The sequence below is a fragment of the Haematobia irritans genome, chromosome 4 (assembly GCF_050003625.1).
Source record: "Haematobia irritans isolate KBUSLIRL chromosome 4, ASM5000362v1, whole genome shotgun sequence".
In the NCBI taxonomy this organism is placed as follows: Eukaryota; Metazoa; Arthropoda; class Insecta; order Diptera; family Muscidae; genus Haematobia; species Haematobia irritans.
Genome location: NC_134400.1, coordinates 204,625,207 through 204,645,972, shown reverse-complemented (window position 1 = coordinate 204,645,972; position 20,766 = coordinate 204,625,207). Strand labels below are relative to the sequence as shown.

The 20,766-nt window shown below is 34.1% G+C and overlaps 1 protein-coding gene across 1 annotated transcript in view; it reads left to right on the top strand.

Annotated features, from left to right (window-relative positions):
• Positions 1 to 18,359, top strand: part of lin-28 (protein lin-28 homolog) — a 31,078-nt gene extending 12,719 nt beyond the window's left edge. Inside the window, exons 2-5 of the mRNA XM_075305487.1 lie at positions 7,894 to 8,012; positions 8,083 to 8,194; positions 8,550 to 8,734; positions 18,027 to 18,359. Coding sequence (XP_075161602.1) covers positions 7,894 to 8,012; positions 8,083 to 8,194; positions 8,550 to 8,734; positions 18,027 to 18,113 — 503 coding nt within the window. The 3' untranslated portion in view covers positions 18,114 to 18,359. The remainder of the gene's footprint in view (positions 1 to 7,893; positions 8,013 to 8,082; positions 8,195 to 8,549; positions 8,735 to 18,026) is intronic.
• Positions 18,360 to 20,766: the final 2,407 nt, after the last annotated feature.

Below are 20,766 nucleotides of genomic sequence, written 5' to 3'. Positions count from 1 at the left end.
CATCTATGTGTCAGACCGGGGACTTATCAGCGTTCGTTGTTAGTAGAATTTTGTACTTTTGTCCGTACATCTAGAGAAGGAATATGATCATGAAAAACCTATATCGAGAGCATAATGTTACTTTTTCTTTTTCGTCACAAAAAAGTTTTTGAAATTTATATAGATGAATAAATAGGAATTTTACAAATATATTCACTTCGTGTGATGTCATGTAATTTTCTTCTCGCTTGCCCATGGTGATGGGATCATGGTGCAGATCATAAGGCCTCTTAAAATACACCACTGTATTGGGATTAACACCCCGAATGTTTGTGACAAACAATCTAACAACAACAACAACAGACGAATATAAACAAGAAAACAACAATAAGATAATCAACAAAATAATAAAGAGAAATCCATTTGGTAATGCCGACTTCACTTCTTGAGGGCGCACTGATCATGAAAATTGCTTGAAACTCAATGTAAAATTTCCAGATTTTACTTCTCGGGTGAAAATCTACAGATTTAAGATTTCAAATCAAGATGTTATTTTATAATTTTCTTGCACACTTACAAGAGATGTTAATGATTCCTCTAAAACTCAAACAAAAATGGTTCTTATAAATCCAGAATCTGATATAGTCCTCATAGGTGAAATCTTTAAATTTATCTTCGGGAAGTGTCCTCAAGTCCTCAAGCCCTCCTGAAATTTCAAAGGAAACCCTAATATTTGGTTCATGGTGGTTGGTATTTAAGATTCGGCCCGGCTGAACTTACTGCTGTATATACTTGTTTCTCCTTCATATGGGGCCGTTTTGCCGCGATTTTCCCTTCTCAAAATAATCGATAAAAATTATTCCATGCGCATCCCAACAAACAGAGGCCATTACTTTGCCAGCGGACTTTTGAGTCTTTCCACGCTTCGGAGACGGTTCACCGGTCGCTGTCCACTCAGCCAACTGTCGATTAGACTCAGGAGTGTAGTGATGGAGCCATGGTGATGGGATCATGGTGCAGATCATAAGGCCTCTTAAAATACACCACTGTATGGGGATTAACACCCCGAATGTTTGTGACAAACAATCTAACAACAACAACAACAGACGAATATAAACAAGAAAACAACAATAAGATAATCAACAAAATAATAAAGAGAAATCAAAATGAAAACATTCATGCCGCACAATCGAAATTGAACCAATCAAACATGACCGACCCACCCAAAAGCAATGACAGACAGTTCATCCAATCACGAAATGGAATGTGAACTTCACACCAGTGCCAAAAATCCCAAATTTAAATTTAAAATTTTTTACAAAAATCCTCAATACATTTTTCAAATTTTTTTTTGAGAAAAAAAAAAATAAATTAGAAACTCAGTAATAATTTAAAAATTAAAAAAAAAAAATAAAAATAATATTGTCCAACCAGCTCGTAAGCTGCAAAAATATCAAGATTTCGAACCACAACACCAAAAGGCCGGTGATCGTCTTCCAAATTCTGGAGATATGAAAATGGGAGTTCGGTCATCTTGTATGTTATTTATGGACGAAAATTTACTTCTAAATATTCAAGTAGTAAAATTGGGTGGTGGACACGATTGCCACAGTTGGTAGAATTCTCCCAGAAATGGTAAATATTTTCTTATTGTTTGGTAGATTGGTAGAATTTTTGATGTTTTTGTAGATTCAGCAAAGAGATACTTCATAAATTTTCTATAGAAATAAACTTATTACAAAAAATTTTTATAAAAATAAAATTTTGACAAAATTGTCTATAGAAATAAATGATTGACAAAATTTCCTATATAGAAAAAAAAAATCTCCACAAAATTTTCTATATAGAAAAAAATTTTGGAAAATTTTCTATATAGAAAAAAAAAATTGGGAACAAAAGATTTTTGTGTTTGGTAAAATTTTCTTCCAATTTTGGTAGATTATTTTTGGCTCGACTGACAACCGTGGTGGTAGATCAATATTAAGGTGAATTATCTTCATCATTTCAGTATTTATCGGGTATATTGTCCAGTGTTGAACACTGATTACAGGGGCAACGAGTCTGAAAAGATTTTGCAATTGTGGAATAATATCTTAGCCAAACTGAGTAAAATTCAAAAAAAAAGAGCTTGGGCCCCGAAATAAAATCCTGTGTCAGTTTCTAGTTCAAATGCTCCATTTGTACTTTTTCGAATACCGTGTAGTAAAGATCAGCATAGTTTCCTTTTTTAAATGTTGAGGAACCACTGGAGTTATTTTGTAAAAATGTAGAAATTTGATGTTAATTTCAACAAGTATAAAGGGCCGTAAGTTCGGCCAGGCCGAATCTTATGTACCCTCCACCATGGATTGCGTAGAAACTTCTACAAAAGACTGTCATCCACAATCGAATTACTTGGGTTGTGGTATCTTAAATCGTTTTCTAAATTATGAGTTAGTCCTTACGTGGTATATATTAGACAAAAAAGGTATGTATAGGTAAGTCTACAAATAATTACGAATCAATATGGACTTTTGCACGGTACATAGGGAGCCAGAATTGAAATATGGGGGTCGCTTATATGGGGGCTATATACAATTATTGATATGGACTAATTTTTGTGTGATTGGGGATCGATTTATCTGAGGGCTACATATAACTATAGACCGATATGGACCTAGTAAGGCAGGGTTGTTAACGGCCATATACTAGCACAATGTACCAAATTTCAACTGACTCGGATGAAATTTGCTCCTCCAAGTGGCTCCTAAACCAAATCTCGGGATCGGTTTATATGGGGGCTATATATGATTATGGACTGATATGGACCACTTTTGGCATGGTTGTTAAATATCATGTACTAAATTCACGTACCAAATTTCAACCAAATCGGATGAATTTTGCTCTTCCAAGGGGCTCCGGAGGTCAAATCTGTGGATCGGTTTATATGGGGGCTATATATAATTATGGACCGATTTCGACCAATTTTTGCATGGGTGTTTGAGGCCATATATTAACACCACATACCAAATTTCAACCGAATCGGTTGAATTTTGCTCTTCCACGAGGCTCCGGAGGTCAAATCTGGGGATCGGTTTATATGGGGGCTATATATAATTATGGACCGATGTGGACCAATTTTTGCATGGTTGTTAGAGACCATATACCAACACCATGTACCAAATTTCAGCCGGATCGGGTGAAATTTGCTTCTCTTAGAGGCTCCGCAAGCCAAATCGGGGGATCGGTTTATATGGGGGCTATATATAATTATGGACCGATTTCGACCAATTTTTGCATGGTTGTTAGAGACCATAAATGAACACCATGTATCAAATTTCAGCCGGATCGGATGAAATTTGTTTCTCTTAGAGGCTCCGAAAGCCAAATCGGGGGATCGGTTTATATGGGGGCTATATATAATTATGGACCGATGTGGACCAATTTTTGCATGGTTGTTAGATACCATATACTAACACCATGTACCAAATTTCAGCCGGATTGGATGAAATTTGCTTCTCTTAGAGGGTCTGAAAGCCAAATATGGGGGTCCGTTTATATGGGGACCGATATGGCCGATTTGCAATACCATCCGACCTACATCAATAACAACTACTTGTGCCAAGTTTCAAGTCGATAGCTTGTTTCGTTCGAAAGTTAGCGTGATTTCAACAGACGGACGGACGGACGGACATGCTCAGATCGACTCAGAATTTCACCACGACCCAGAATATATATACTTTATGGGGTCTTAGAGCAATATTTCGATGTGTTACAAACGGAATGACAAAGTTAATATACCCCCATCCTATGGTGGAGGGTATAACAAATTCCCCGATTAAAACAAAAAAAAAACCCCAAATTTATGAAAATTCCCCACAAAATCCCCAACTCAGAAATTTCGTCCCCATTCACGAAAAAATATCCCCAGTTTGGCGAAAAATCCCCATTACGGACAACACTGCTTCACACTACTATTACATTCAGGTGTTTATGTTAGTAGAGGTTTTAGCAGGGACTAAAAAAGCTCATTTTCTCGATTTATTCAGAATTTTCTTTTTTTTTCTTTTTTGTGATCACGAATTAATCTCATTTCCACTCTAGGATGTTTATTTAAGGTGATACAAGTCAAATAAGTTTTTCATATAAAAATTTCGATATTTTGGGGGTTTTTAATACAAAATTTCAGTTATAATGGCCAACTTACCGGTCCATTTCTTGAGATGAATTGTTCTCCGAAGTTTTCCCTCAAAATGGCCATAGAATCGCGAGCTGTGTGGCATGTAGCGCCATCTTGTTGAAACCACATGTCAACCAAGTTCAGTTCTTCCATTTTTGGCAACAAAAAGTTTGTTAGCATCGAACGATAGCGATCGCCATTCACCGTAACGTTGCGTCCAACAGCATCTTTGAAAAAATACGGTCCAATGATTCCACCAGCGTACAAACCACTCCAAACAGTGCATTTTTCGGGATGCATGGGCAGTTCTTGAACGGCTTCTGGTTGCTCTTCACTCCAAATGCGGCAATTTTGCTTATTTACGTAGCCATTCAACCAGAAATGAGCCTCATCGCTGAACAAAATTTGTCGATAAAAAAGCGGATTTTCTGCCAACTTTTCTAGGGCCCATTCACTGAAAATTCGACGTTGTGGCAGATCGTAAGTCTATTCATGATGAAATGTCAAAGCATACTGAGCATCTTTCTCTTTGACACCATGTCTGAAATCCCACGTGATCTGTCAAATACTAATGCATGAAAATCCTAACCTCAAAAGAATCACCCTTTATGAGTGTGGTCACGAATTGATCCCCATTTCGCCCTAGGATGAATATTTAACGAGATACAAGCAATATAAATAAAAAAATATAGATTTTTAAAATGTTCATAGAAATTTTAGGAGACGAGATAGACACATTGTGTCTTTGGCAAAAATGCTCCGGGTGGGCTCCTGAGTCGATATAGCGATGTCCGTCTGTCCGTGAACACATTTTTGTAATCAAAGTCTAGGTCGCAGTTTTAGTCCAATCGACTTCAATTTGGCACAAGTATGTGTTTTGGCTCAGAATAGATCCCTATTGATTTTGGAAGAAATCGGTTCAGATTTAGATATAGCTCCCATATATATATTTCGCCCGATATGGACTTATATGACCCCAGAAGCCAGAGTTTTACCCTAATTTGCTTAAAATTTTGCACAAGAAGAACAATTAGTACTATAGTCAAGTGTGCCAAATTTTATTGAAATCGGTTCAGATTTAGATATAGCTCCCATATATATCTTTCGCCCGATATGGACTAATATGGTCCTAAAAGCCAGAGTTTTGGCCAAATTTGGTTGAAATTTTGCACAGGGAGTAGATTTAGCATTGTATCTATGCTTGCCAAATTTGGTTGAAATCGATTCAGATTTAGATATAGCTCCCATATATATCTTTCGCCCGATATGCACTTATATGGACCCAGAAGCCAGAGTTTTATCCCGATTAGCTTGAAATTTTGCACAAGGAGTACAATTGGTAGTATAGTCATGTGTGCCAAATTTGATTGAAATCGGTTCTGATTTAGATATAGCTTCCATATATATTTTTTGCCCGATATGGACTTATATGGCCCCAGAAGCCAGAGTTTTGGCCCAATTTGGTTGAAATTTTGCACTAGGAGTACAATTAGTAATATAGTCATGTGTGCCAAATTTGTTTTTCTGATTTCGACAAAAATGGTCAAAATACCAACATTTTCCTTGTTAAATCGCCACTGCTTAGTCGAAAAGTTGTAAAAATGGCTCTTATTTTCCTAAACTTCTAATACATATATATCGAGCGATAAATCATAAATAAACTTTTGCGAAGATTCCTTAAAATTGCTTCAGATTTGAATGCTTCCCATATTTTTTTTACTAAAATTGTGTTCCACCCAAGTACATTAGCCAACTTAAATTTTGAGTCTACAGATTTTGTAAAGTCTATCAAATTCTGTCCAAATCGAGTGATATTTAAATTTATGTATTTGGGACAAACCTTTATATGTATATAGCACCCAACACATTTGACGGATGTGATATGGTATCGAAAATTTAGATCTACAAAGTGGTGCAGGGTATAATATAGTCGGCCCCGCCCGACTTTAGACTTTCCTTACTTGTTGATATTAAGGATGTCTATATAAAATTTTATTTTTGTTTTTTTGGGAGTAGTGTTGAATTATCCCCATTTCCATATTTTTAGATATACAAGCAAACTAAGTTATTCACATGAAAATGTCAATTTTTTTATACCCACCACCATACGATGGGGGGTATATTAACTTTGTCATTCCGTTTGTAACTCATCGAAATATTGCTCTAAGACCCCATAAAGTATATATATTCTGGGTCGTGGTGATATTCTGAGTCGATCTGAGCATGTCCGCCCGTCCGTCCGTCTGTTGAAATCACGCAAACTTCCGAACGGAACAAGCTTTCGACTTGAAACTTGGCACAAGTAGTTCTTATACCACATCAATAAGAACTACTTGTGCCATCCGATCCAGCTGAAATTTGGTACATGGTGTTAGTATATGGTCCCTAACAACCATACAAAAATTGGTCCACATCGGTCCATAATCATATATAGCCCCCATATAAACCGATCCCCGATTTTGCTTGCGGAGCCTCTAAGAGAAGTAAATTTCATCCGATCCGGCTGAAATTTGGTACATGGTATAAGTATATGGTCTCTAAAGACCATACAAAAATTGGTCCATATCGGTCCATAATTATATATAGCCCCCATATAAACCGATCTCCAGATTTGACCTCCGGAGCCTCTTGGAAGACCAAAATTCATCCGATTCAGTTCATATTTGGTACGTGGTGTTAATATATGGCCTCAAACACCCATGAAAAAATTGGTCGAAATCGGTCCATAATTATTTATAGCCCCCATATAAACCGATCCCCAGATTTGACCTCCGGAGCCCCTCGGAAAAGCAAAATTCATCCGATTCGGTTGAAGTTTGGTACGTGATGTTAGTATATTGTATTCAACAACCATGCAGGAATTGGTTCATATCAGTCCATAATTATATATAGTTCCCATATAAACCGATCCCCAGATTTGACCTCCTGTGCCTTATGGAGAAGCAAAATTCATCCGATCTGGTTGAAATTTGGTACGTGGTGGTAGTATATGATATTTAACAACTATGCCAAAAGTGGTCCATATCAGTCCATAATCATATATAGCCCCCATATAAACCGATCCAGAGATTTGGTTTTGGAGCCTCTTGGAGGAGCCGTTAACAACCATGCCTAACTAGGTCCATATCGGTCTATAGTTATATATAGCCCTCAGATAAATCGATCCCCAATCACACAAAAATTCGTCCATATCAAGTTCATAAATGTATATAGCGCCCACATAAGCGACCCCCATATTTCAATTCTGGCTCTCTACGTATCGTGCAAAAAGTCCATATCGATTCGTAATTATTTGTAGACTTACCTATACATAACTTTTTTGTCTAATATATACCACGTATGGACTAACTCACAATTTAGAAAACGATGTTAAGAAGTTTTAAGATACCATTTTCATCAAAATCGAATTGATCTTCTCTCTCTATATATATTTGGAGATAAGTTTCTCATATCAAATTTGGGATTTTTTCGAGGATTTTTGCGGGTGGCCACGAATTAATCTCATTTTCACTTCAGGACACATATTTAGAAGATAGAAGTAATAAAAAATTTGTAAAAAAAAAAATTGTAATACATATTTGTAATTTACTAACCATTATCAATTATTTTATTTTTTTATTTATTGTAATTTTTAATTATAATAAATATGCAAATAAATAAATAAACAAGCAAAATAAGTTTTTCATATACAAAATTAGTTTTTTGAGGATTTTCATATAAAAAATATTTTTTGTTTCCGTTTCTTTTATTTTCAGACATAGCACCCCATGAAATAGAAGGCATCCGATATGGAAAATGTAAATGGTTTAATGTGGCCAAAGGATGGGGCTTTCTAACACCAAATGATGGGGGCCATGAAGTTTTCGTACACCAGGTAAAACAGTGCACTTTTAATATTCCTTGTCTTGTATACTTTAACTATTTAATTTGCCTTCAATTTTTAGAGCACTATACAAATGTCTGGATTTCGATCACTTGGTGAACAAGAGGAGGTGGAGTTTGAATGTCGTTTAACTGATAGAGGACTAGAAGCCTTTCGAGTTAGTGGAATACAAGGTGAGGAAGTGTGACATACATGATGTAGTACACAGAAAAAAATTGCACGAAAATTTTTCCAATTAAAGTCTTGAGTTTTAAAAAATATTAAATTAAAAATTTAATTGAATCAACAAATGTTTTAATTGAAATAAAAATCAATCACACAAATTAATAGTATCAATTTTATTAATTGGATCAATTAATTTCTTAATTGACTGTCAATTAATTTTTTAATTGCTACTATCATTTCTGTGATTGAAGACATTTCAATTAAAAAATTAATTGGATAAATTAATTTCGTGATTGAGTCAGAAAAAATTTTTTTTTGTGTGTAGAATTGATTTTATGTATTCGGTTTTCTATATAATTTTAGGTTTGGATTGTCATGGAAGCACATTCCGTCCCCGCTCTAAGAAACGCCATCGACGGGTTCGATGCTATAATTGTGGTGAATTTGCCAATCATATAGCCTCAAAGTGTCATCTGGGACCTCAACCGAAACGATGTCATCTGTGTAAACAAGATGATCATTTGTTCGCCAATTGTCCCACCAAGAAGGTAAGAGTTTATCGAGTGAGATCGATATGATAAAATCCGGTATGCAACTCTAACGAAAACAAAGCATACACCCAGAAAAAAGTGACCCCTTCGGCCGGGCCGAATTTTAAATACCCACCACCATGAATCAAGTATAATAGTTTACTATGAAAACTCTTCGTCGTAGTGGGTTACTTGATAATATATAGAATTGTAGGGGGTTTGATGACGAATCTTCTCCCAAACGTGCCAGCTCCAGAAGACAAACTTTAAAGATTCTACCTATGAAGACCAGATTTATGAGAACCAATTTTGTTTGAGATCGGTGTATATGGGGCTATACCAAAACGTGGAGCGATAGGCACCATTTGCTACTAACATATTTGTGATCTTAAAATACCTCCAGATTTTCAATTTCAAACAAATCGGCCAGAAAATATAGTCTCTAGACGCCCAAGAATTAAAAATCGAGAGGTCAGTCTATATGGGGGTTATACCAAAAAATGGACCGATATACTTCAATTTCGGCACTCTTATTTGTGGTCTAAAAATCCCTATAGACCCAATAGAATTTCAGGCAAATCATGTAATAAATACAGTTTATTGTTGCTCAAGAATTTCAGGCAAAGCGGATGGTAAATATAGTTTCTAGAAGCCCAAGAAGCAAAATGGGAGATCGGTTTGTATGGGGGCTATACCAAAAAATGGACCGATGGGCACCATTTTCGGCACACCTTTTTATGGTCCCAAAAGAACTCTACATTTTTAATTTCAGGAAAATCGGATAGAAAATATAGTTTCTAGAAGCCCAAGAAGCAAAATCGGGAAATCAGTCTCTATGGGGGCTATATCAAAACATGGACCGATGAGCACCATTTTCGGCACACCTTTTTATTTTTCTCAAATACCTCTAGATTTCCAATTTCAGGCAAATCGGATGGTAAATATAGTTTCTAGAAGCCCTAAAAGCAAAATCGGGATATCGGTCTATATAGGGGCTATACAAAAACATGGACCGATGAGAACCATTTTCGGCACACCTTTTTATGGTCCTCAAATACCTCTATATTTTCAATTTCAGGCAAATTGGATAAAAACTACGGTTTTTATAGGCCCAAGACTCCAAATCGGAGGTTGGTTTATATGGGGGCTATATCAAAACATGGACCGATGCGGACCATTTACAACACACCTCTTTATGGTCCCAAAATACCATTAGATTTTCAATTTCATACAAATCGGATAGAAAATACTGTTTCTAGACGCGTAAGAAGCAAAATCGGGAGATCGGTCTATATGGGGGCTATACCAAAACACGGACCGATATGGACCATTTTCGACACACCTCTTTATAGTCCCACAAATACTTCTAGATTTCCAATTTCAGGCAAATCGGATGGTAAATATAGTTTCTAGACGCCCAAGAAGCAAAATCGGGAGATCGGTCTATATGGGGGCTATATCAAAACATGAACCGATACGAACGATTTTCGACACACCTCCTTATGGTCTTAAAATATCTCTAGATTTTCAATTTCAGACAAATCGGATAGAAAATACTGTTTCTAGACGCCTAAGAAGCAAAATCGGGAGATCGGTCTATATGGGGGCTATACTAAAACATGGACCGATACGGACCATTTTCGACACACCTCTTTATGGTCCCAAAATACCTCTAGATTTCCAATTTCAGGCAAATCTGGTAAAAACTACGGTTTTGATAGACCCAAGACCCCAAATCGGGAGGTCGGTTTATATGGGGACTATATCAAAACTTGGACCGATATAGCCCATCTTCGAACTTGACCTGCCTGCAAACAAAAAACTAATCTGTGCCAAATTTCGGGACGATAGCTCCATTATTGAAGGCTGTAGCGTGATTACAACAGACAGACAGACAGACAGGCAGACGGACAGACGGACATGCTTATATCGTCTTAGAATTTCTCCCTGATCAAGAATATATATACTTTATATGGTCGGAAATCGATATTTCGATGTGTTACAAACGGAATGACAAACTTATTATACCCCGTCACCATTTTATGGTGGTGGGTATAATGAACTCATTGTGAAGAAAGTTGAACTTCGTATAGCGCCAAAGACATTTTTATTTGTTTGAACGATGTGATTTTCGTAGAAATTAGGAATAATGCATTCCATATATTAGTTAACATTTTCCTATATTTATATACCACTATACTACAGAATGAAAAAATTTAACTAATTTGAATTCATATATGGAATGATTTTATTGAAATTTTTTCATTCATTTCGACAAATCTTACACATTTGTGGTAAAACTTTTACTTCATAATTAGAACTGCTTACCTTCGTTTTTAAATACAATTTTATTTATTTCTATAAGCAATTTTATGTTCAATAAAAGACATGTTTTATTAATATATTGAATATATTTATTAAGAATCAACAGCATCGAATCTCTTTGAAATATTAGTTTATTATTCCACTATTTCCAATTTCCGTGTGATATTATCAACTGTAAAACGCACTTTTTCTTCTTCTTGTTCTTTTCACTTTTAATAGGTTGCTGCCTAACGATTTTGTCCTCCTTTTACAATTTCAATACCTACAAATATAAAAAAAATCATAAAACATTTTTGTTTCAAAAGGTTAGCGTCACTGAATATTACCTGATAATTGAAGATTCCAAAATGAAGACAAATGAAAGGGTTGTTATTCTGCTGGTGTTTTCTTTCTTTATACACTATCACGAACATTGATAGATTTATTTAAAAAAAACGAAAATTTTTCTCACTAATTTAAAATAACAAATATTTTATATATTTTATTTGTTATTTATTATATTATTTTACCATATTATTTTTTAACAATCTCTCCGTATACCAAAACAACGCGATTCCAACTAAAAAAACAACCGACGCGCAAATATATCGATTACAACCACGCGCAAACACATCGATTACGATGACAGGTATCGATTACAGGTAGACAATAGAAATTTAGAAAAATTTCCTATATTCTAACAAGTGTGTTTCCTTAAGATTTGAAAGGATTGCATACTTCTTAGTACGAATGAACTAAAATATTTTTCTATGCCAAGTGTTGTTCGTATGTATGAAAAACTTTCTATTATAAAGGAAGTCGCAATTATCATTTTATAAGAAATTTTACTAATTTTGAGGAAACTTGGTTTTAGTTCGGTTTTTGGTTATTTTTACGAATGCTTTGTTATCGGTGAATAAAATTTTTTTTTCAGTAGTAAATTCTTATACCCAGCGAAGAAAATAGTATGAGTAAAATTCCATGCCTTATTCTAGTTAATGAACTATTCCTAACTGCTTACAGTTTAGGATTTTTTTACTGAAACGAGTAAATTTTATTATTTTTCACAAAAATTTACCTTAATGGAAATAAAATGGATAAACTATATTGATGAAAATTTTTTCCTTTAGTTTCGAAGGCACTTTTTTCTGGGTGTAGGTATTTTTAATTGGGACGATGTTATCGATTGTTTACATTTTCTCCCATAAGAAAGATCCCAGCAAAAAGTCACAACTTTAAAAGCACTTCCAAAAATGTCCTCCCAAAGATGTTCTTTATTTGAACTGTACACACAAAAAATTTTTTTTTGATTTCAATCACGAAAATCGCGGATTCAATCATTTTTTTAATTGAAATGTCTTCAATCACGAAAATGATAGTATCAATCACCCATTTTGATTGAAAACCAACACGATTTTCAATTAAAAAATTAATTGACTTTTGTCACGGAATCAATTAATTGTGTGATTGAATCAATTAAAAACGTGATTGATTTTTAACATAAAATTCAATCACAGTTTTAATTGAATCAATTAAAATTTTAATTAATTTCGCGACAAAAATCAATCAACTATTTGATTCATTCAATTAAATAATTAATTGAAATTGGCTATAAATTTCGATCAAAAAATTTATATATTGCGACCCCAAATCGTATTTAGTTTTATTTGAAATAAAAGAAAATATGTGTTTCTTATAAAGGGTGATTTGTTAAGAGCTTGATAACTTTTTTTAAAAAAACGCATAAAATTTGCAAAATCTCATCGGTTCTTTATTTGAAACGTTAGATTGGTCCATGACATTTACTTTTTGAAGATAATTTCATTTAAATGTTGACCGCGGCTGCGTCTTAGGTGGTCCATTCGGAAAGTCCAATTTTGGGCAACTTTTTCGAGCATTTCGGCCGGAATAGCCCGAATTTCTTCGGAAATGTTGTCTTCCAAAGCTGGAATAGTTGCTGGCTTATTTCTGTAGACTTTAGACTTGACGTAGCCCCACAAAAAATAGTCTAAAGGCGTCAAATCGCATGATCTTGGTGGCCAACTTACCGGTCCATTTCTTGAGATGAATTGTTCTCCGAAGTTTTCCCTCAAAATGGCCATAGAATCGCGAGCTGTGTGGCATGTAGCGCCATCTTGTTGAAACCACATGTCAACCAAGTTCAGTTCTTCCATTTTTGGCAACAAAAAGTTTGTTAGCATCGAACGATAGCGATCGCCATTCACCGTAACGTTGCGTCCAACAGCATCTTTGAAAAAATACGGTCCAATGATTCCACCAGCGTACAAACCACACTAAACAGTGCATTTTTCGGGATGCATGGGCAGTTCTTGAACGGCTTCTGGTTGCTCTTCACTCCAAATGCGGCAATTTTGCTTATTTACGTAGCCATTCAACCAGAAATGAGCCTCATCGCTGAACAAAATTTGTCGATAAAAAAGCGGATTTTCTGCCAACTTTTCTGGGGCCCATTCACTGAAAATTCGACGTTGTGGCAGATCGTAAGTCTATTCATGATGAAATGTCAAAGCATACTGAGCATCTTTCTCTTTGACACCATGTCTGAAATCCCACGTGATCTGTCAAATACTAATGCATGAAAATACTAACCTCAAAAGAATCACCCTTTAAAACATATTCAATATTTTATAATTTTTTGAATTATGCAATAGACAAATAAATTTGGTTCTTGTTATTTGTGTTTTGTTCTAACATAACTTACTAATACAATTACTATCAATAACAACTATAGGGTGAAAAAATAAATTATATAAATCTTATAATAATAACCATGTTAGCATGTTCCTTCTAATATGTAGATGCGCCTAGATTTCCAATAATTCAGCAGCCTGTAAGCTAAATTAGAATAATTTGAATTTAATTTTGTTCAAATAAAAATTAATTTTGTTAAACATTACCTGCATAGAATATCAAGTTCAATTCTTAGTTCCAGGTTACAGATTTATAATCTTCTTTTGTAGTTGTAGTCTTTTAGCATAAAAAGGTGTATTAAGGAGCTCGGTAATTTAATTTTAGTAACAATTCCTTTCCAAAATCCACACATTGAAATCGTCTATTAAAATTTGAACCAATGAAAGACAAAAATAATGGGAAAACAGTGTAGTATTTGGTATTATATTGATGATACTTCGTAAATTCTGGAAATAGAAAAAAATATAAATGGAAAATACATATTTTTATTATTTTCGGATATTTTTCATGTTTTTAAATCCAAAAGAAAGAACTTTTTTACCATTACATAATTCAGCTCATTAGTTTATATATCAGATATACTGCTCTCTACTTGGGTTCAAACTGAAAAAGGCAGGTAAAGCAAAAATGCAATTTAATGCCAACGCCACTTCCCAACTTCAAGGTGAATCTTCCAACAAACCCATACCGCTCTTGGTTTTAAGAAAACTAAGAGTGAAAAAATTTATAATTTTAAAAGATCAAGACGGTACCCACTTTTTTGTTGCAAACATATTCTTATATATTTGATAAAATGATGGAGTTGATGGTCAAGTGATTGGTCAATTTCACAAAATAAAATTGGTCGCTAAAAGAAATGAATAAAAAAAATATATTATTTTAGTCCGTTTAATGTAAACAGGCTTCAATGGAAACCCGTATACATATTTCACAATTTCTTACCTTCAATAAACGTAGATTGTTTTCCATTTTTACAATACCACAAAACACAAACACAGGTAATTTCAAATGCGTTCTCTCATATATTTTTTTCAAACCTTTACCACGTGGTCGTTTGTTGTTGCACACTTTATTTATTTCAACCCTTTGCTATGATTTGTTGTTGCGTTCAAAATATTTATGCACACATATTGAATGCAGCAGACAGAATGTCGCCAATCATGTTTTTCAATTTACGCGAAAAACAAAAAACCAACCGTTCGTTACGAGTTACTTCCACAGACTGATCTCTCCATCATACATTGTTGAATAAATACCCATTCTCTTGTTCTCTTTTCGCTCTTTCCATTGCTCAAAATTATTCAATTTCAATCACAAAGGTGATTGGATCAATCACACGTGTAATTGGAAACGGAAAAAATTTCAATCACGTTTGTAATTTAAAATTATTTCCGAATTGATTAACAAATTGATTGAATCAATTAATATTTTAATTGGAAACGTAACAAATATCAATCATTTTTTTAATTGGTTTTTATTCGGATTTGATTAAATAATTAATTGAATCAATTAACATATTAATTGAATCCGTTTCCAAATTCAATTAAGTGCTTAATTGAAAAAATGTTGGTGATAATTTTTTGTGTGTAGATGAAGTTCAATTGAGTCAATTTATAACTCGCTTTTTCATATTCTTAATAGGAAATTTAAAAAATTTTTTATTTCAAATGCTTTAAAAACAGATTAAGAATTAAAAAAATGGTACAAATTATTAGAATTTTGCCGAAAAAAAAGCTAAATACTTTCTAGAAAAATTGCGAAATTTTGAAAATATTTGATTTTAAATATTCAAGACATGCATTAAAAATCATACAAAATTTTAAAAATTATTTATTTGTCCAAACATCACAAAATTTTTTAATTCTCATCTAAAACACTGAATTTGGACCACACCTTAAGAAGTGGTTCAAATTCAGTTCACCGGCTATTGAAATGGTGGACATCCATTCTATGACAAGCCAATTTTGCACCACTTCCAGATCCAAAAATAATATTTTCACTACTTTTTTGGCGACGCTTTTTTTACTGGGATATGGAAACTTAATACTTTTTCCAGTGAATATTTTATATACACTATTATCGACGTCCCTCCCCATTTTTCTCTTATTGACATACAACCACGGTTACCACTCGTGTCAAAAATACCACAACACAGCAGAAGTTTTTTTTCTGATTCAATCACCAAATTAATTGATCCAATTAATTTTTTAATTGAAATGTCTTCAATCACGTAAATGATAGTATCAATCACAGTTTTAATTGGGCATAGAAAAAAAATCTTGATTAAAAAGTAATTGATTTTTTCAGCAAATTTCAATTAATTTTTAATTGATTCAATTAATTTTTTAATTGATTCAATTAAAAATTTAATTGATTCAATTAAAAATTTAATTGATGTTGATTGCAAAACTCAATTAACTTATTAATTAAAAAAGGTAACTATTTTTAATTACTTTCTGAATTGACTTAGAGTTTTTATTTGGATTAACAATTTTAATTAAAAATTAAAAAAAAAATCAGCACTTTTTTTTAACTGAATTAGTCTTCCGCTTTTTGATTAAAAAGTTAATTGTATCAATTAATTTTTTAATTAAAAATTTTAAAATTTTCAATCATTGACTTAATTAACTTAATGTTTCTATCATGATTAAAAAGTTAATTGTATCAATTAATTTATTAATTGAAAAAATTTTCAACTTCAATTAACTTTTTAATTGGAAATATTTTTGTGAGATTTTTTTCTGTGTAGTTTACAAAACAAACAAAAAATCATGTAAACTTCATGATTGAGAGGCAACTTTTCTTATGTATTTTGATCTGCTGAATTCGAAAAAAATTTAAAAATTTTTTTTATGGAACAGTTTTTGAGATATCCCGTTATTTTTAGTTTTTCGATCTTTTTTCACTAAGCCAAATATATCTCGAGTTAGAAATGTCCGATTAGATCGTTTTTGGTACTTAAATGAAAGGTATTAAAATGACGAATAATCATAATTGGTTCTGCGATAAGTTATGTGGTACAAAAAATATCTATGCGAAAATGCCAAATTTTCAACAAAAAAAATCGTATTATACAATGGCCCTTTTCCGCAAAGGAAAAGAGAGATGTTTGTAAAGGGTGGTTAAAATTTCAAGGGCCGATGTTGATTTTGAATAAAACACAAACTATTTTGGAAATTATTGTAATTTTATTTTATTATGATATATTGGTATTACTCAATTATTTATGGAACAAAATATCGGCCAAATGGGCGCCGCGACCTCAGTGGCACACCTTCATCCGATGGTCCAAATTTTCAATGACGCTGAGGCATAATGGAGGTTCTACTCCGTTAATGTGCCGAATTATCTCATCCTTTAGCTCTTGAATTGTTGCTGGCTTATCGACGTACACCTTTTCTTTCAAATAACCCCAAAGAAAAAAGTCCAACGGTGTCAAATCACATGGTGTCTTGGCGGCCAATTGACATCGCCATTACGTGAGATAACACGGCCATATTGAATTTGTTGCGCAAAAGAGCCATTGTTTCGTTAGCTGTGTGGCAAGTGGCACCGTCCTGCTGAAACCACATATCGTCCACATCCATATTTTCCAATTCGGGTCATAAAAAGTTCGTTATCATCTCACGATAGCGAACACCATTCACAGTAACTGCCTGACCGGCCTCATTTTGGAAAAAATATCGCCCGATGATGCCGCCAGCCCATAAACCGCACTAAACAGTCACTTTTTGTGGGTGCATTGGTTTTTCGACAATCACTCTTGGATTCTCATTCGCCCAAATGCGGCAAATTCTGTTTATTGACGAATCCACTGAGGTGAAAATGTGCCTCATCACTGAAGATGATTTTCTTCGAAAATTGATCATCCACTGTTGCCATTTATTGGAACCATTCTGCCCATTCACGACGTCCATGGTTCAAATTGAGTAAGTCTGAAATAGAGAAATGTCAAATAAAATTCGGAAAAAAACTTGACGTTTAGGTGTGCTTCACATTCAACATCGGCCCTTACAATTTCACAATTTATAATTTGCTGGTAGAAATTTCATACGCTTTTATCGATTGTTTGCATTTTAACCTCACAAAATGAAAAGAAATTTCCTCTGGAGCTCCATACTCGACTAGATGGATTTTTTTTCGTACCCATAATTGATAGTTATCGAGAAAATATAGTGAACGTGAACTATATTATCGATTGTTGAAATTTTCTCAAAATAAGACCGTTTACCCATACTATACCCTAGACCATATAACTAATGCTAGTCAAATATTTATGTGTTTTTGTTTTCAGAACCAAAATGTAAATTCCTCAGAAAATAATCTATCAGCTACAGATACTGATGACCAAGGGAAAGATGTAACGAATGGCAATAGCTAATAGACGATGAAATCACTCAAGCCGGGTATTAAATTATGGAGAAAAACAAACCATCGTATACACCATCATCATTCGAGACATGAGACAAAACTGAGAGGCTATCTATGTAACAAATGTACAATTTAGGATTACGTACTAAATATTAAGCAAAATAACAGTTTTTTTTTTTGTAAAATTACTTACCTTAAATTAAGTATTTGAATAAGATAATATATATAAAATATAATAAAAATATATTAATACAAATATTTTGGGTTATCGAAAAAGTTTTTTCGTTTTTCTGTCGGTAGATGTCGTTAGAGTCATCCATATCAATTTGTTTGTTTGTTTGTTTTTTTATTTTATCATGCACAACAAGATTTAGATCTTATAAATTAAAGTACATGAATTATATGATTCAATAACGATATTCTCAACATCTTAATATAAACAAGTATATACAGCACTAAGTTCAGCCGGGCCGAATCTTAAATACCCACCACCATGAAACAAATATTAGGGTTTCCTTTGAAATTTCAGGAGGGCTTGAGGACTTGAGGACACTTCCCGAAGATAAATTTAAAGATTTCACCTATGAGGACTATATCAGATTCTGGATTTATAAGAACCATTTTTGTTTGAGGTTTAGAGGAATCATTAACATCTCTTGTAAGTGTGCAAGAAAATTATAAAATAACGTCTTGATTTGAAATCTTAAATCTGCAGAAGTAAAATCTGGAAATTTTACATTGAGTTTCAAGCAATTTTCATGATCAGTGCGCCTTCTACACCCTCAAGAAGTGAAGTCGGTCTATATGGAGGCATTACCAAATGGACCGATAAAAACTTAATCCGATACACGTTTTTGTGAGCCTAAAATACCAGAATATTTACAATTTCTCGCAAATCAGATAAAAACTACGGTTTCTAGAAACCCAAGGAGTTAAATCGGGAGATCGTTCTTATGGGGCCTATACTAAAATATGGACCGATACTCACCGTTTTCGGCACACCTCTTTATGACACGAAAATACCTCTAGATTTCCAATTTCAGGCAAATAGGATAAAAACTTCGGATTTTAGAAGCCCAAGAATTAAAATCGGGAAATCGGTCTATATGGGCGCTATACCAAAATATGGACCGATACTCAGCATTTTCGGCACACCTCTTTATGGTCCTAAAATACCTCTAGATTTCCAATTTCAGACAAATTGGATAAAAACCACGGTTTCTATAAGCCCAAGACCCCAAAAAGGGAGGTCGTTTTATATGGGGACCATACCAAAACATGGACCGATACTCACAATTTTTGGCACACGTATTTGTGGTCCTACAATACCTCTAGATTTCCAATTTCAGGTAAATTGAATAAAAACTGCGGTTTCTATAAGCCCAAGAAGTAAAATCGGGAGATCGGTCTATATGGGGGCTATACCAAAATATGGACCGATACTCACAATTTTTGGCACACGTATTTGAGGTCCTACAATACCTCTAGATTTCCAATTTCAGGTAAATTGAATAAAAACTGAGGTTTCTATAAGCCCAAGATAGCCCCCATATAGACCAATATAGGAGATTGGTCTATATGGGGGCTATACCAAAACATGGACCGATACTCACCATTTTTGGCACACCTCTTTATGGTCATAAAATACCTCTAGATTTCAAATTTCAGGCAAATTGGATAAAAACTTCGATTTATATAAACCCAAGCCCAAAATCGGGAGATCGGTTTATATGGGGACTATATCAAAACCTGGACCGATATAGCCCATCTTCGAACTTGACCTGCCTGCAGACAAAAGACGAGTTTGTGCAAAATTTCAGCACGATTGCTTCATTATTGAAGACTGTAGCGTGATTACAACAGACAGACAGACGGACATCGTTATATCGTCTTAGAATTTCTCCCTGATCAAGAATATATATACTTTATATAGTCGGAAATCGATATTTCGATGTGTTACAAACGGAATGACAAACTTATTATACCCCCGTCACCATTCTATGGTGGTGGGTATAATAAAAATGTATAAGTATTAAAAAGATTCCAAATAATAAAGGGTGATTTGTTAAGAGCTTGATAACTTTTTTAAAAAAAAAAACGCATAAAATTTGCAAAATCTCATCGGTTCTTTATTTGAAACGTTAGATTGGTCCATGACATTTACTTTTTGAAGATAATTTCATTTAAATGTTGACCGCGGCTGCGTCTTAGGTGGTCCATTCGGAAAGTCCAATTTTGGGCAACTTTTTCGAGCATTTCGGCCGGAATAGCCCGAATTTCTTCGGAAATGTTGTCTTCCAAAGCTGGAATAGTTGCTGGCTTATTTCTGTAGACTTTAGACTTGACGTAGCCCCACAAAAAATAGTCTAAAGGCGTCAAATCGCATGATCTTGGTGGCCAACTTACCGGTCCATTTCTTGAGATGAATTGTTCTCCGAAGTTTTCCCTCAAAATGGCCATAGAATCGCGAGCTGTGTGGCATGTAGCGCCATCTTGTTGAAACCACATGTCAACCAAGTTCAGTTCTTCCATTTTTGGCAACAAAAAGTTTGTTAGCATCGAACGATAGCGATCGCCATTCACCGTAACGTTGCGTCCAACAGCATCTTTGAAATAATACGGTCCAATGATTCCACCAGCGTACAAACCACACCAAACAGTGC